At 40.8% G+C, this 17,463-nt stretch overlaps 1 protein-coding gene across 1 annotated transcript in view; it reads left to right on the forward strand.

Annotated features, from left to right (window-relative positions):
• The window catches only part of otofa (otoferlin a), a 79,045-nt gene extending 61,973 nt beyond the window's left edge, over positions 1 to 17,072 (forward strand). Inside the window, 31 exon segments of the mRNA XM_017033623.2 lie at positions 206 to 314; positions 406 to 592; positions 878 to 998; positions 1,154 to 1,254; positions 2,072 to 2,162; positions 2,595 to 2,711; positions 2,804 to 2,956; positions 3,333 to 3,525; positions 4,625 to 4,749; positions 4,839 to 4,973; positions 5,546 to 5,707; positions 6,677 to 6,796; positions 6,891 to 7,052; positions 7,137 to 7,299; positions 7,997 to 8,067; positions 8,250 to 8,279; positions 8,410 to 8,541; positions 8,632 to 8,707; positions 9,667 to 9,812; positions 9,898 to 10,032; positions 10,127 to 10,264; positions 10,426 to 10,553; positions 10,638 to 10,808; positions 10,973 to 11,133; positions 11,601 to 11,743; positions 11,842 to 11,930; positions 12,137 to 12,235; positions 13,720 to 13,978; positions 14,120 to 14,278; positions 14,375 to 14,475; positions 16,089 to 17,072. Of these exon segments, the coding sequence (XP_016889112.1) occupies positions 206 to 314; positions 406 to 592; positions 878 to 998; positions 1,154 to 1,254; positions 2,072 to 2,162; positions 2,595 to 2,711; positions 2,804 to 2,956; positions 3,333 to 3,525; positions 4,625 to 4,749; positions 4,839 to 4,973; positions 5,546 to 5,707; positions 6,677 to 6,796; positions 6,891 to 7,052; positions 7,137 to 7,299; positions 7,997 to 8,067; positions 8,250 to 8,279; positions 8,410 to 8,541; positions 8,632 to 8,707; positions 9,667 to 9,812; positions 9,898 to 10,032; positions 10,127 to 10,264; positions 10,426 to 10,553; positions 10,638 to 10,808; positions 10,973 to 11,133; positions 11,601 to 11,743; positions 11,842 to 11,930; positions 12,137 to 12,235; positions 13,720 to 13,978; positions 14,120 to 14,278; positions 14,375 to 14,475; positions 16,089 to 16,269 (4,158 nt within the window). The 3' untranslated portion in view covers positions 16,270 to 17,072.
• Positions 17,073 to 17,463: the final 391 nt, after the last annotated feature.

Genomic DNA, 17,463 nt, shown 5'->3' on the forward strand with positions numbered 1-17,463 from the left:
GTTCTTTAGTTTGTTATAAAAAAGTGACCTAGTAGATTCATATCAACTAATTGCTTCAGTAATTCAGAGTAAAGACAGGCTGGATGTTATAGGTTTTACACAAACGGCTCTTTCTTCAGGTTTTATTCCACAATGGTCGATTAAAAAGCAGTGCTTTGTCGACAGTAAGATGTTGTTTTTTAACAATCTTCCTTCACACTCTTAGAGCTCGACTGGTAAAATAGAAGAGTTCTTCCTCTTCGGTTCATTTCTGGAGGCCACCATGATCGACAGAAGAATTGGTGACAAAGCAATAAGTTTTGAAGTCACAATAGGTAAATGACACTCTTCCAACCAAGTGAAGCTCCGGCAGGTGAACAAAAATCTGTGGTAACTAAAATCACACTCATTCTAAATGTGCAACAGGTAACTATGGCAACCAGATAGATGGCGTCAACAAGCCGTCGTCATCCAGAAAGAAGAAAAAAGACGGCGATAGTGAAGAGGAGGAGAGCGAGCTCATCCACAACTCCAGCGAGGATGAGGCAGACGAGGACGCTGACCTGATCTCTGTGTCGTCCACTCCTGTCATGAAGCCCGTCGTTACAGACAGGTGCGAAGTCATCTGCACATTTTTATTGAACAATAGACGAATTATCAATAGAATTAAATTTTAGAATTAGATTTGTGGAACCGTTTTTTAATGACCACAAATGGAGCAGTTAACAGGAACCAACAAGGACACAACTTACAAGAAATAATTACCTCTATTAAAAAAAACAAACAATTATACAATCTAGTACATGATGTAAAGTGAACACTGTTTTGTAGAGTGAATATTTAGTTTAACGACTCCCAGCGGGTTTCAGGCTTTTATTTTGTATTTGTTTTGAAACAGAAATTACTTCCATCTCCCTTACTTTGAAAAGAAGCCGTGCATCTACATCAAGAGCTGGTGGCAGGACCAACGACGAAGACTGTACAACTCCAACATGATGGATAAGATTGCTGACAAGCTGGTCAGTTTAAACATCTGCGTATTACACATGCAGTGCATTGGCCTGGGCAAAACATACGACAACATTCAAATATATATAGTAAATAAGATATAAAGTAAATAAGTTCAGGCGCAAACAATCTGCTCCACGTTATGTGTTTGTTTGTGTCCCTGCAGGAAGAAGGTTTGAATGACGTGCAGGAAATCATTAAGACAGAAAAGGCTTTCCCTGAGCGCAGGCTGCGGGGCGTGCTGGAGGAGCTGAGTGTTGGCTGCAGGCAAGATACAGTACACAGTTATATTCAGTACTCAAGCTCCTGTCTCAACATGCAGTTTCTCCTCTCACAGTGTGAGTTGCACATCACCATCAGGTGTTTTACCGTGACGTTACGCTGCCTTCTGCGGTCGATTTAACAGAGACCTTGGCAGTTCTCTGTTCAAAAGCAGTTGTCATGGTGAAAGAAAACAGTAGCGTCATTTTACTCCTGTTTTGCAGAAATTTTTCTATATAACTCACAGATTAATTGCACAGTGTCAGTGTCCATGTTACTTGTAAGAGAAGTCACCAACTATATTTGTCGGAGGGCCAGAATATTTTTGGGCAGCACCTTTCATCCAATCACGCCCCAGCATGCTGATGTTTTTTCTGTTTCACATTTGGTGTTATTGTGTATCAACGACCAATCAGCTGCTGACAATAGTTAATGGTTTGTTTTCGGCATTGGTTAAACTTTTATATTGGTTTTTAATTTTGCATTTGCCTGATTTTCCTTCACAACATTATTATTCCATCAGTGTAGACCAGTTTCTCTACAACACCAGCTGAAGTGCAGCCTAAAACTGTTAACAGAGGCTCTTACAGTACAGGCTTCACTAGAAGCTTTAAATAGACAAATAGGAGAGAGCAGTGGCTGAACAGAAACAGAGAAAATACACCGAAAATGAACAAATATATTCAGGGAAACGTCTTCTAAGACTGACTATTAATGAGTAGTCCATTTAAAAAAGACATTTTTTAAAACTACGATAAGTGTTTATTTTCAATGATGTTCATATTTTATTGTTGTGTTTATTTCATTTTTCTGTCATTTGTAGCCGCTTTGTGACATTGGCTAATAAGGATTTGAACCAAGCAGGCAGAACCAGACTGGATCGAGAACGACTCAGGTCCTGCATGAGGGAGATGGTAGGATTTTGTTTCTTTTCACAGGCTGAAAAACATGGACAAAAGGCTAAAGGTTGACAAGAGCTGCTCAAATTGTATACTCTTGTTCACTCAGTTTCATACACGTTCCGAGTGGAGATTCAGAGTGAATGAAAAGGTTTGATTTGAGAAATATTTAATGGATTTGTACAGTGTCGACTAGGGGAATAAACTCTGCCAACTGCAAAGATGGGGGGGTTTAAAAACAAATCCTATTGCATCACACTCTGTAGCAGTTGAAGCTTTGCAGGAATACCCAAAAACACAAATTGGCTTCTGGGAACAAGAAGATTTATTATAGCAGTGGCTGGTTTGACAGCAGGTACAGTAAATAGAAAGTAAACAGTATGTTTAAGGTGAAGGTGCCCCTGTGAAGGAACCAAACCTCACCTTCACTAACGTCTGCTCCTGCAGGACAGCATGAGTCAGCAGGCCAAGCAGATTCGAACTCAGGTGAAGAAGAACACGGTCAGAGACAAACTGAAGCTGGCACAGAACTTCCTGCAGAAGCTTCGTTTCCTGGCCGATGAGGTGCACACATCCACAATTCTCTGCTCCAATGTTAACACAGGCTAGGAGTCTATGCTCGTGCTGACATAATGAGTTTGTGACATCTTGTCCAGCCTCAGCACAGCATCCCAGATGTTTTCATCTGGATGATGAGCAACAACAAGCGCGTAGCTTACGCCCGGGTCCCCTCTAAAGACATCCTGTACTCCATCGTGGACGAGGAAACGGGGAAAGACTGCAGTAAAGTCCAAGCTGTCTTTCTCAAGGTACGACTCAATTTATCTCCTCATATTAAACGAATTTTGTAATCACTGATCAGAGCTGAAACTTTTTAATAACACAGTCAGACTAACTTAGAATCGTGAGACACCAGTACTGCAGAAAAGTCATATGACGAGGTCAGTATTGACCAGTATTATCCAGTGCTTTACAGGGTTGTAAATCAGTGGCAGTTCTCAAGAGAAGTGTGTGGAAATCAATGTTGATATTAATATTTATAGATTGGGCTTTAGGCTGTAATACAGTGCTGTCTTGAAAGTTTAATGAAATGCTGTGGTAATAACATCAGAGAGGACATAAAGGTCTGCATTGAATTCAACCAGTATATGAATAGACCTGATAATCACCCCTCTGTGTCTACAGCTGCCGGGTAAGAAGGGCTTTGGTCCTGCAGGCTGGACTGTTCAGGCAAAGCTGGAACTGTATTTGTGGCTGGGCCTCAACAAGCAGAAGAAAGACTTCCTCAGCGGTCTGCCCAATGGATTTGAAGAGATTAAAACTGCTAAAATAGGTCCAGGTCTTCAGTCTGTGCCACCTGTCAGCCTCATTTACAACAGTAAGTGCAGCAAACACCAGAAAGAAGTTGAGGCCAAAACCTGCTTTATACACTGGACATACAGAGGGTTAAATACAGAGGGTGGGGATGCTCATTCACAGCAAAAGGGTAACAAACGTCAAGGAAAACTAAAAACCGTTGCATATGAATGCACGTCAGAGGAAAGCAGTGAATAAGTGTAGGTAACAAATGAAGTTATCTGATATAGAGGCATAAACGATGATGATTAAATGTATTATATTAGTGTTTAGGTAATTATTCAGCAGGTTGGTATGAATAAATTCTTCTCTCAAGTTCTTAATAAAGATAATCAAATAGAGCTGGGGAGTGAAGAGATGAGAAGGGCTGCGTTGGACCAAAGGTCATAGAGAGAGCAGGACAGAAAGACAGAAAATCTGTGAGTGTATAATAGTTACCCAGAGGAAAGGTAAAGATGTAAGATGTAGTGAAGGCAGGAGGGTTTTGTTTTTCTCTAGAGCCAACCATGTGAAGCAATGACACAGAAGAGATAACGGCAGGGACGAGTCGGTAAATACAGTGTGTCAGGAGTGATGAAGATAGATAGACAGAGTAAAATAAAACATTTATAAGACTGTCGTGAGGTTCTGTGGAGGATGAGGACGGAAAAGACTGTGCTCTAGTACCAATCTTTAAGAACGGCTTCTACAGCAACTATGAAGATGAACATTTTCAAAGCTGTGAATCACAGATAATCAAAGATGAACATTTTCAAAGCTGTGAATCACAGAAGCGAAAGAGAATTACAAACAGTACTTTGGCTGTTTAACATGACGAAAATACTACTACAAATGTGTACTACAAAGGTCAAGGTGATCATAATACACATATTATTTGTAGCTTGAAGAGAAACATTTCTAGGTTGAGAGATAAAAGCTTCAGCCGAGATGAAAATGTGTCTTTCTTTATTGCGTCAAACAACTGTCTTGATTGTAATTTAAATATCAAACCTGCAGCCAATCACAGTTTGTTTTTGTTTATTAACTATCTGATTCAAATATAAGATTCATCAGTGCTGAAATTAGATTTTGATTGAGAAAATTGTTGATGGGTTGTTAATGTGAGTGTGTGTGTCCAACAGTGAAGCAGGTGTTTCAGCTGCGAGCACACATGTACCAGGCCCGCAGTCTGTTTGCCGCTGACAGCAGTGGCCTTTCAGATCCCTTCGCTCGGGTTTTCTTCTCCACACACAGCCAGGTCACTGAGGTGAGGTCGATAAGCGTGCGCTGATGACGGTCAGTGACAGCCAGCAACGAACTGGAGGTGTGTTCATATCGGTTTTGTGTCATCCGCAGGTCCTGAGTGAGACTCTGTGCCCCACGTGGGACCAACTGCTGGTGTTCGATGATGTGGAGTTGTTTGGCGAGGCCAGTGAGCTGAGGGACGACCCGCCTATCATCGTGGTTGAGTTCTATGACCAGGACACTGTGGTAGGAACCTGTGCTTTATAAATGAATGGATGTATTCAAGTTTCAACATTTGCTCCGAAAATAATCTAAAAGCCCTTCTCCGTCCCTCATGTCCTGTCCACCTCTGTCTCACTCACTCACATTAACTGTGCCCTTATTTGTGCTTTGTCCTTCTGGCTAATTAGAGTATGAAGTCTTGAGTAATTTAATGCCTCAACAAATGGAGAAGTTGTAATAGTTATGGCCGACATCCAGAGCATAACGTCTGGTTGATGCAGCTGATAATGAGCTCTGAGAGAGAGAGAAAAACTTTCAGGCACAAGTTAAACCTCAGCTGCAGCATTTAGAAATGAAAATGAAGACTTAAACATCAGACTTGATCAAAAAAGGAAAAAAAACTTCCTTTGAATTTATTTCAAATATTCTCAAGTCCTAAATGTTTTTACTTTGCACCAGCTCCTCCTTTACACGTGTTCACTTTGAGCAACACTGACACCACGTGGCTCTTCTGTGAACTTCTCCTGTCACGTTCGCGCCTAACTCCCTTCCCTTCTTCCCTCTGACTGTTTCAACTGTCACACTGTGGTGTCCAGGGTAAGGCAGAGTTCATAGGTAGGACATTTGCCAAGCCCACCATCAAGATGTGCGCCGAGCATTACGGCCCCCCCAGGTTCCCACCACAACTGGAGTACTATCAGATTTACAGAGGGAACTGCACTGCCGGGGAGCTGCTGGCCGCCTTCGAACTGCTGCAGGTACAAACATTGAGTGTCATCTTTTCATGTTCATACTGTTTTTTAATTATTTGATTTATGAAAATATTTAAAATCCCATCAGATAAATATGAAAAGTTTGGAATTCAAATACAAGTCCAGGTTAGAAAGGTGTAAAAAGAAATTGAGAAAAATTTTATTTATGATAATAATAACTGTTTCACTTCGTGAAATTCCAGAAAGGTGTAAAAAGAAATTGAGAAAATTTTTATTTATGAAAATAACTGTTTCACTTCTTGAAATTCTTTTTATGTGTTTCTTCTATTTTGTAGAAAGAAAAGAATCAGATGGAGACAGATCTAAAGCTAGAGCAAGGCTTGAATAATTTAAACAGGTTTCCATTCAAGATTGATTAAAAAAAAGTGATATTTGCTCAAGTTTAAAATGTATGTTTACTTTCTGGGATTGTTTATACTGTACATATATTTACTCATCTTTTACCAAGAATGTGAAAAACATTCTCTAGTGTTTCCTCAACATTTGTAATTCCTTTCGTGCTCTATGCCTGTTTTTAAATTCCATTTTCTCTCTCACCATTGCAAAATAAATCTTCCTGTTACATTTCATCTTTCCCAGTGGAATTTCTCGGGGTCACCCTTTCGTTTTTATTTTTCTCCTGTTTCATTTCTTACTGCTTCATCATCATTTAATTTTTCATTTTTCTCCTCTCTTACTGCTTCATCATCATTTAATTTTCCATTTTTCTCTTCCTCCTCCTGCTTCCTGCAGATTCCTTTTGATGGAGAGGAGATTAGGCGAGCTCTGATCGCCGTCCATAGTTTTGCAGTACCTCAAATCAAGGTGCTCTTTTCATCCTCTTTTCCCTCCACTGTCTTACTCTGTAGCTACGGGGTCAACTGTCTGACATTAGCTCTCAGTTTCTCTGTCGTTCTTGAGATATTTTGATCTTTTCTGTTGGAGTTTTTACTTTTTTTAACTTTCACCTTACAGATCGGCCAAGGAGGCAGAGCAGAACTTCCTCCTCTTGAGGCTCCCACAGACTCTGAGCAAGGTCCCATTCTTCCTGTACCACTGGGCATCCGACCTGTCCTTAGTCGCTACCGCATTGAGGTGATTTGTTTTTGTGTTTTTTTATTTATTTTTTATTTAATCCACATCTGTGTTTTCACTACTTAAAGCCATCTTTAAACCCTGCTGCCTCCAGGTCTTGTTTTGGGGACTAAGGGACCTGAAGAGGATTAACTTAGCTCAGGTGGACCGACCACGTGTGGATATAGAGTGTGCAGGGAGAGGCGTCCAGTCAGTGCTCATCCAGAACTACAAGAAGAACCCGAACTTCAGCACCTTGGTGAAATGGTTCGAAGTAGTGAGTACCGCGGTTTACTTCATCTAAAAACCTTGAGTAAACAGTTGTTTCTTTACTTTAATTGTAGTTATTTTTTTTCCTTAGGATTTGCCAGAAAATGAACTCCTCCATCCTCCTCTCAACATCCGGGTCGTGGACTGTAGAGCGTTCGGCCGCTACATCCTTGTGGGATCGCACGCCGTCTCGAGCTTGAGGCGGTTTATCTACAGCACCCCAGACAAGAAATCTGACAACTGGGCCACTGCAGGTGAAGAAGGGATTTATTTTCAAAATATTAGTAAAGGAACTCTTTATCTTTAAACTACAGCTCATTTCTGAACTTAGTCTTTCTTTTCGAAGATGAAAACAAAAGAAATGTCAACCAGAGATTTACGCAAAAGTAAAGTTTTTTTTGGCCTTACATTGATTCATTATACCATATTGATCAATGCAAGGGCCAGTTCTTTTAGGGTGTTCTAAATAAATATACTTTTTAAAAACTTTTTTATGATTTGGAAACAGCTCACCAAACACAAGCTGCAGAAAATTTGCTCATTTTTGGACTTAATTAAACCTTTTAAAAATGCCAGCAGGATAAGCTGCAGATTTATGAAATGTCAAGGGAAGGCAAAAATTAATTTTCACTTAATTAAAAGGATTTCAATTCAATATTTCTGATCTGGCTCTCTGCTCCCTGAAATGATTTGAATTTTTGATTAATTTTGCTGAATTCTCTGCTTGCTTTTCAACTTTCCCGGTCTCCACCCTTCATACATCTTCTCTTTTTTTTTCTCTGTTGCATGTCCTCGACTTTCCGCTCTTCACCTCCTTCCTCCTGCTGCTGTCTCCTCCCTTTGGCGCTGATCCAGCTAAGCTAATGAATGGCTACATGGTCCTCACAAACGGGGGCTCCCAGCCTCGCTCCTCACCCAGCCTTTCCTCCCGCACCCTCTCTCGCTCCGCAGGTGACATCTTTGTGAACATGGATGCAGAGCCCCAGGTCCGAAAGATGGACACGGTTGTCAAGTTAGACGCTGTAAGAATGTCTTTCAAGTTTCCTTCCCTCTTGTAGTGAACTGCGTGTCAGATGTAAACGTTGGCTGAGGCAGCAGCACAGTTTTATATTCTATCCTTTAAATGTGCAGCTCCTACTGTTTGTGCATCAACCACTGTGTGCATTAACCCCTGTGCTGTTCTGTCAAACCTCCCCTGCTGTAGATGTCAGACGCTGTAGTAAAGGTTGACATGGTGAGTAAACAGAGTTTAGCAAAAGAAAGCTTTGTTGTACAGAGTCCTGGTGTGATAAAAACAAACAAAAAAACAAACTAAGGCTGGCCACAGCTACACAACTGATGTTTCTGAGACTCTGTTTGAACAGACCGAGGAGGAGAGCGAGAAAAAGAAGAAGAAGAAGAAAAAGAAAGGAGGCGTTGACGAAGAAGAGGACATAAATGAACGAGTCCTGGACTGGTGGTCCAAGTATTTCGCGTCAATAGATACGTTAAAGGAGGTTAATTCCATCAAGTGACCATTTAAGATTCACCTTACTGAGAAAATCCTCTGAAAGTAACACTTTATTTATGTATTTATTTTTGTCCAGAAACTCAGAGCTCAGGAAGCAGCTCAGGCCGAGGCAGAGGAAAAGGAAGACCTGGAGATAGCAGCAGAGGCCGCAGGTACTGAGTGTCAGGCAGTGTGAACACATAGCTACCTATGTTTGTTTTTTTTGTTTTTTTTTTCCAAATTGCTTATTATAAAGAATCTCCTGTGTCATGGCAAGTACTTTGTTAGTAATAGTAGTAATACTTTTTTTTTATAAACCTTTTACAATAAGTCATCTAGTCATTACTGTATAAATGATTCAGTTGTTTGCTGATTTGTGCTGTGGCTCTGTGTGAAATATTCAGACAGGGGGTTTGGCATGTGCCCCCTGGTGCTGGTTCTCGTCATCCTTCCTATCGTTCCATCATTTATTCATGCTGTGAATAAAAGTGTACTGTCCACTCCCTCTTATCACATTCATGAAAATGTCCCGCAACATCATCAACTTCCTGCTCGTTAGTGCACATGAAAGCTGGGTTCATCAGAATCACCTGCTTCACACACAGTGACGACACACTGTTACGAACTCTTCTTAGATAAAAACAGAAAAACTGTTGTTTGTATTTTCCATCATGGTGAAATGTGGCATTGATGAAATCGTAGATGGCTAGGAAATTATCTTACCCACTAGTGTCAAGAAAAAAAAAACAATTTTTGAGACTATGGGAGAATATTAAAATGGAGACTATTTTATTTATTTTCAAAAGGCTCAACATATCATCACAAATGCTATGAAACATGAGCTGGTTCCTCACGAACAGCTCTGTTCTTAATCACTTATGATGGCATTAAACAATACAAAAATGTATTTATGGGGAAACATATACATGTAGATACATACAGTAAATACGTAGTGACATAGTGTGTGCTTTGTATGTGATAGAAAAAAATACTTAAATTTCTCTAACTAAAAAGTTCAGCATCGATCTGTGTCAAACAGCTTTCATGTTATGTGATGTGTGCTGTGTTGTGTGCAACCCCACCTCCCATCTTCATGACCCCTGTGTCCACCTTCACTCATCCACGGAGTCAGACATCAAACCTGATGACCTTCTTCTGAAAGGCTCCAAGACCAAAGAAAAGAGCCGAGACAAGAAGAGCTCCAAAGACAAGAAGAAGAGTCAGGCTGTAAATGGCGCCGAGAAACAGCCGGTCAAAGCCAGGGTGGATGAGCTGGTGGTGAGTATCTGTCACGCTTGGACAGACGTGACGTAGCCATGCCTCGATGGGCAAAAACCTTAGAATGGTTTGAACTCTTTTGAAGGTGTACAACAAGGAACTGGAGACTGAGTATGGGAACTTCGAAGACTGGCTTCACACGTTCAACCTGTACAGAGGGAAGGCTGGAGACGATGACGAACGCGCTCTGGATGACGACAGGATTGTCGGCCGGTTCAAGGTGTGAAAACAGCCTGAAACCAAAAACAACTCCACTCTGACACTAACTGAACACTAAAAATAGGAACATAACTGTATACTTTCCTCCAACACAGGGTTCCTTATGTATGTACAAACTGCCACTGTCTGAGGAGGTCACCAGAGAGTCCGGGTTTGATCCAAATATGGGCATGTTCCAGAACATTCCACATAATGATCCAATCAATGTTCTGGTCCGTGTTTATGTGGTCAGGGTGAGGAAGTACACCATCCCAGGAGAACACAACAACCACACATGAATATTTGAAATCAAGTCACTTTAGAGGAAATCTGATTGTTCCTTCTATGTTTTCATTCTTTCTTTTTTTTATTTCTGCTTTCTTTCTTTTTTTCTTTTTTTAATTCCTATTTTCAGGCCACAGACCTTCACCCCGCTGATATCAATGGGAAGGCTGATCCATACGTTGTCATCAAGCTGGGAAAGTCCGAGGTGAAAGACAAGGAAAACTACATCTCCAAACAGCTCAATCCTGTATTTGGAAAGTACGTTAAAGTCGAATCTTGTATCGAAGAAAATGATTGTTAAGATCACCCTTTGATTCACCCATTTCCATCACATCCACTCAGATCATTTGACATTGAGGCCACTTTCCCCATGGAGTCAATGCTGATGGTGTCCGTGTACGACTGGGACTTGGTCGGCACTGATGACCTGATCGGCGAGACGAAAATTGACCTGGAGAATCGATTTTACAGCAAATACAGAGCCACCTGTGGTATCTCAGCCAATTACTCAGTGTGAGCATCAAATAGGTTTCATTTTTTATTATTTTTCAAATTGTACAACTCACATACAGTGTTATTGAGTATATGATTGGAATATACACTCCATGATTACACATGGTAGTCATTTGTTACCACGAAAACTAAGGAACTACTTTTCCATCTGTTGTTTTTTTTAGCCATGGATATAATGTGTGGCGAGACCCCATGAAGCCCAGTCAGATCCTGGCAAAGCTCTGTAAAGACGGCAAGATCGATGGACCTCATTATGGGCCTGGAGGAAAAGTCAAGGTGGCAAATCGAATCTTCCTGGGACAGACGGAGTTAGAGGATGAGAACGGTACAACTGCACTTTCTATGCAGGTTCTGAGGTTATTTGTAGATCCTTAAGTGGTCAATGTTGCAGAATCCAAAATGAATGATTTTGTTTGTAAAGCCCTAAGAATCATTTTAAGAAAATAACCTCCAGTCGTTTTAGGTTGAGGTAGGTACATGATGCTAGGGTCATCAGCAGGAGGGCTGCCCTCTGTCTGTTATTGTTCTTGTTCACCAGATAAAATTACACCCAGATGGTGGTTGTAATGCAGATCTAAACAAAAACCAAAAAAAACACAGAAGAAGAAGTGGGGTGAATGGGTTCAATGGGGTTAGCTTAGCATAGTTAAGTGACAAATGTACATCATTTCTAAATAAAGCTATGTTGTTTTTTTTGGCAGAATGCAACTCCATCTTCAGATTTACATGTTTGATGAAAAGAGCTTTTTGTCTCCCTCTGTTCTACGTCTCGATTCCCTGACGGTGTTTCAGGTTTGAAGAAGCAGACTGAGGAACATTTGGCTCTGACGGCACTGAACCACTGGGAGGAGATACCCAGAGTGGGCTGCAAGCTTGTCCCTGAACACGTAGAGACCAGACCTCTGCTGACCCCTGACAAGCCGGGCATCGAACAGGTAGGAGGGCGCCCCCACCTGTTCAGACCTTAATGTTTAACACTTGACATGTCATGGTTATTGATTAAATGATGCTGTTTTCCTTTCTAATTCCGAAGGGTCGCATTGAGATGTGGGTCGATATGTTTCCTATGGACATGGCAGCTCCTGGACCTGCTCTTGACATTTCACCACGAAAACCAAAGAGGTACATCTGAAGCATGTGGGAGGTGGAGAAATGAGAGAGATGGGAAGTGTATTAATGTCTGCGAAAGTTAAATTTTCAGATTTTGTAGTTAAAACCCTGAAGGTTAAATTATGGTGAGTCTGTTTTTTTTACCAGTCGGCGCTCCATTTACTGCCACCTATAAGTCCAGCTATGTTTGTATGTTCCTTCCTCCTCCTCCTCACCAGATATGAACTCAGGGTGATAATTTGGAATACAGACGAAGTAATACTGGAGGACGATGATTACTTCACTGGGGAAAAGTCCAGTGACATATTTGTCAGGGGGTAGGTACGGCGGGCTGCGGCCGTGTGTGGATGTGTTTTGCAGTTAACCATTCTTTTGTTTTTGTTTCCATTTTTCCTGTGTTTGTATGTGTGTATCGTGCGTCGCGTCTGTTTTTTTGTGTTTGTGGCGTGTCTCCTGTTTCTCTCTCTCTCTCTCTCTCTTTCTGTGTCCTCTTCTTTCTCTCTCTCTGTCTCCCTCTCTTCTCTGGTCAATGCTCTGCTGATGTCCAGCTTTGAGCTTCGTGTAATTATTTGGAACACTGATGACGTAATTCTAGAAGACGATGCTTTCATGACAGGAGAGAAGATGTCTGACATCTATGTCAGGGGGTAAACACGCGATCCCATCGCATGGCTCGTGCAACTACCTCCCTTCTTTCCTCCCCCCCAAACACCATTCACTCCCTCCCTCCTCATCTTTTCCATTTATAGTTTATGTCCGTCCCTCACACTGTCTTATCAGCACGCTGTAAATTAATGCTCCTTCCAAAAAACCATTAAAGAATTTAATAGGAAATTTGCAGCTTTTCAAAGAACTCATCATAATGATTAACAAACACAAATCAGAGTGCAGAACTTAACACAGCCAGCAGATAAGGAGGAACCATTTTTATGTCGTTTTAATTTGGTTTTCATTTATCCTCTTATTGCAATGAATTTATTATACTATAAAACCATATATTATGTAGATAACTATATTATATTTATATATATTATAATTACATTAAATGGAAAGAACTACTATTCCGTTGTAACAAATCATTGTAATAAATGACGTTCATGCAGTTCATGTGCTTCATGTTTGTACTGCATCACAAAATTCAACTAAGATTTTATGAGTATAATATTAAAAAAAAAAAAAAAACAGAGCATGAAAGTACACTGTATGTGCAAATGTCTGAATGTCAGCATGGTTGTCTTCACACCAGAGCACCAGTGATTTGGATACACAGTGTGACTCTTGCTGCCTCAGGGTTTCACACCAACACACAAGGTCCCATCCTCAAACATCCTCTGAAGTTTCAGACAATCAGTATATCATTTTATACTGTATCTGAAGAACTGAGGCTCAGTAATAAAGAAAGGCTCAGGCTAACTCCATCTCCTGATCCCTTGATCCTCTGCTTTTTGCATCCAGACACTAAAATAATTATGACCTTTGCATGTCTGTGAGAACAGTGTGACCCTCCATCATTTTAATGAATCATTTTAAATAGACAGATGTATTAAAGTGATTGGCTTGTGGGGAGTCACATGATGTGATTTGATTTCAACACATTTGCATCATCTCTCTTGTTCCCAGTTCTTATAAACCCACTCTGTCCCTGAGAGTTAAATTAACCAAATTAATACACAGCAAGTGGCAGACCAGTGCAAGTTCCTTCATTAACATCATTAAGAGTGCATGACCAAACAAATACTATATGGTCAGCTGTGACGGTGAAGGTCATCTCTGACCACTGTGACTCTGACCTGCCTCTCAGGTGGCTGAAAGGACAGCAGGAGGACAAGCAGGACACGGACGTGCACTATCACTCGCTGACTGGTGAAGGAAACTTCAACTGGCGTTTCGTCTTCCCTTTTGATTACCTCATGGCCGAGGAGAAGATCGTCATCTCCAAAAAAGAGTCCATGTTCTCCTGGGACGAGACTGAATATAAGATCCCACCTCGTCTCACGCTGCAGGTCTGGGACGCTGACCACTTCTCTGCTGATGATTTCTTAGGTGACCATCTATTTTTTGTCATTTTTGGTGTTTCTGCACCCCGTTTCAGATTGACTTCTGTACATGTTTTGCAGTATCGTTCACTGTACAATAACAACTCTCGTGTTATTCTGTTCTTTTTTTTTTTGTTTTTTGGGGGCCCCTTTGAGTGGGCCCAGCCCCGCTTCCCACGTGGCGCCAAGACGGCAAAGCAGTGCTCCCTGGGCATGATCCGAAACGAGCACGAGCTCCCTACCATTTCTATATTTAAACAAAAAAGAGTGAAGGGCTGGTGGCCATTTGCTGCCCGTGATGAGAATGATGACCTGGAGCTCACAGTAAGTCATGAAAAGTTTTAGGATCTCATATTACTGGAGAAATGTTGTACGATGGAGACGTGGTCCAAACCATTGTTGTCATGGATGTAATTACAGGGTAAAGTCGAGGCCGAGCTTCACCTTGTGACGGCGGAGGAGGCAGAGAAAAGTCCCGTAGGACTTGGACGGAATGAACCAGATCCACTGGAAAAACCAAAGTGAGACACTGATCCATGTCACTGACACTGAAGATAAATGTTAAGTCTCTCACAAACACTTGTAAAGTGACACATTTTACATTTAGTAAAAGTTCCAAAGGCAGATGTTTATGCTTGAAGCATCTGATTAGGAAGGTCCTCCGAAGGAAGTGCAAAAAGTAGTGTGCATCAAAAACTACAAGTACTATTACGAGTTGGGATTTGGCGCCACCTTACTGCAACACTTCTTTCTGCACTGTAAAAAAGGCCTCTTTTACACTTTCACACTATTTTTTTCCTTCGACCATCTCTTCAACTGTCTCCCCCCGTCTCCCCCTCCCTCCCATATTTTCCCTCCCATGTGTTTGTGACTTCCTGTCCTTTTCTCCCCCTGTATCTACTTTTTTTTTTTTTTTTGCTCTACTGCTCTGCTAAAAGTCGGCCGGACACCAGTCTAATGTGGTTTCTGGGTCCTCTGAAGTCCATCCGTTACTTCATCTGGCACAACTACCGCTGGCTGATCCTCAAGGCCTTGGGGCTGATCCTTCTGCTGCTCATGCTTGGCCTGTTCCTCTACTCTATCCCTGGTTACCTGGTCAAGAAGATCCTAGGGGCCTGACACACTGGTAGCCTGCACCCCCTCTCCTTACTGTCTCCACTTCCTCTTCTTGACCCCCTTAATTTGAAAATCCTCCCGTCCTTCCTGTAACACCATTGTTTACTGTCATTGTTTCGTCCTCTGTTTCTCTGACATTTAAACTTAAACTTATCTTTATGCAGTAAAGCTATGTCGTATCATGCCATCACAAAAACATGTCCTCAGAAATCCGAGCAGCTCATCAAGTCATCACTGAACCTCACTGTCGTCCAGAAATTACCTAAAATAATCATTATAAATCTATTCATATTAAATGATGAAGAAGAACCAGAATGTTGTAGTAAAGTAGTTTACAAAAATCTCATCTCTTTTGGTTTAAATGCAGGAAGTACAGACATGGAGTTCATCTTTGATTTCATTTTGTGTTCATTTTTCTGCTAAATTTTAAATGTGGATGAATTTATTCATTTAATCCAAAAAGGAAAAAAAATGTAAATGTAAATTCAACAGTATAATAGAACTATTATAATAATGAGGTCTTTGGAATTTTATTTTTTAAACTGGATATGTTTTTTGTCGTTGTTGGGTAAATATTGGGTTATTGGTGTGATCACTTTAGCTGAAATTCCTGAGTTTTTTTTTTTAAACCAAACGTCATGGTGTATTTATTCTTCGTCTGTTTGATTTGGTTTTAAGTTTGTGTTAATTCCTTTTTTTTAGAAGTTTTTTAAACATTATTTTAGCCTTACCATCTGTAAAATACAGAAAAATGTTGATGACCATTGGTCAGTCATACGTCATCCACTTATTCATCATTTCCATTCCTCTCCAGCAGACCCATTTAAACCGTGACCCGACCTTTGATTGTCAGCACGTCGTCTTAATGAATCTACTGTAACTCACTGACGCAGCCGTGTGCACTAACCACTCGTGTCAACTTTCTCTTTGTCCTCCTCTATCCCATCATCCACCTGCATGTGTCCTCCACATTGTTCTCTCTCCCACCCCCACCCTTACAACACCCCTCCCCCTGCAGTCGCCCAGACACCACCTTCCTGTGGTTCCTGAGTCCGCTGAAAGCCATCCGCTACCTGGTGTGCAACCGCTACAAGTGGCTGATCATCAAGATCGTGCTGGCCCTGCTGCTGCTCATCATGCTGGGCCTCTTCCTCTACAGCATGCCAGGCTACCTTGTTAAGAAACTGCTGGGGGCCTGAGGGAGTGATGGGGTGGTGGGATGTGATCCATGAATGGATGGATCAGGGAACAGGGTCGATGGGAAACTCTTTTAGTTTGGACACAAAAAGCACTTTAGAGGTCCAGCTTTGCTATTTTGACTTCTTAGGGTTATGTTTGTTCTTCCTGTACAGCTGGGCGACTTTAACGTTTACTTATAACTGTGAAGAAAAAGGCGGACACCTCACTAAAAATCCAGCCATGCCTCCAACATCTACTTTATCCTTTAGCGTCCAGACTAAATCTTTGAGCCACAAATGTTTTTTTTAAGCTGCTTAATTGAGAGAGAAAAAGAAAAAGATTGTGTGAAGGGTTTATTTTAAATGTGCTGATTTTATGTTTTAAATTCTTGAGCCTTTATTTCAAGTCATGCTGAAATCCTTTCCACTTTTGCTGAAATTATAAGGGAACAAATACTTTCTCCAGTGACACTTTGCTTTAAACCGTTTGTGTTTAGCTTTTGTTTAAGCTGTAAAAACCTTTAATGTTTAAAAGCACAAAAAGTGACAGTGTACAGCATGTGTCAGTTTTCCCTGTTTAGTTTTAAAGATATATTTCACCTGTTTTTATATGTTGGACAAAAATCCCTTTAAAGTTCATTTGACTCCACAGATGATTATCTTTTGTTATTAGCAAAGACAAGTTTATGTTCTATTTGCAAATGCTAAATACTGGTGTTTGAAGCAAAGTGTTACTGTTTTTGAACTATCGCTACTCTTGCGACTTTTGCACAGTCGAAAAAAGACGAAGAAAAAGATCTATTTTCCTAAAAAAAAAAAAAAAAGAAATCAGTGAGACGTGAAACAAAATTGCTTAAAATTAAGTATTTAAAAGTGAAAAAAAAAATCTGTCAACCATAAGCTCCGGCGTCAAAGCCGATGAAGCTTCATACTGCATCCGTGCAGAGTCCAAATACGTACATTTGTTGCAAACTTTACGTAACTGTTTATAAGTCAGTGCTAAAGTTCAACCACTGCTTTGAATCTAGGTGTTAACGTGCATGCATCCTTGTGTTACCTGACCAGAGATCATGTGTGTTGTTACGGCTTGTTGCCCTTCTAATTTAAATGTAAAAAAAAAAAAACTGTCTTCAAATGTAAAAAATGTCAATAACCTTATAGACTAAAAAGAATCTTGCGTTGTGCTTGAACTCACAGACCGTGAGTCCGTATTTT

This window comes from Cynoglossus semilaevis, chromosome 7 (assembly GCF_000523025.1).
Source record: "Cynoglossus semilaevis isolate Cse_v1.0 chromosome 7, Cse_v1.0, whole genome shotgun sequence".
Lineage (NCBI taxonomy): Eukaryota > Metazoa > Chordata > Actinopteri > Pleuronectiformes > Cynoglossidae > Cynoglossus > Cynoglossus semilaevis.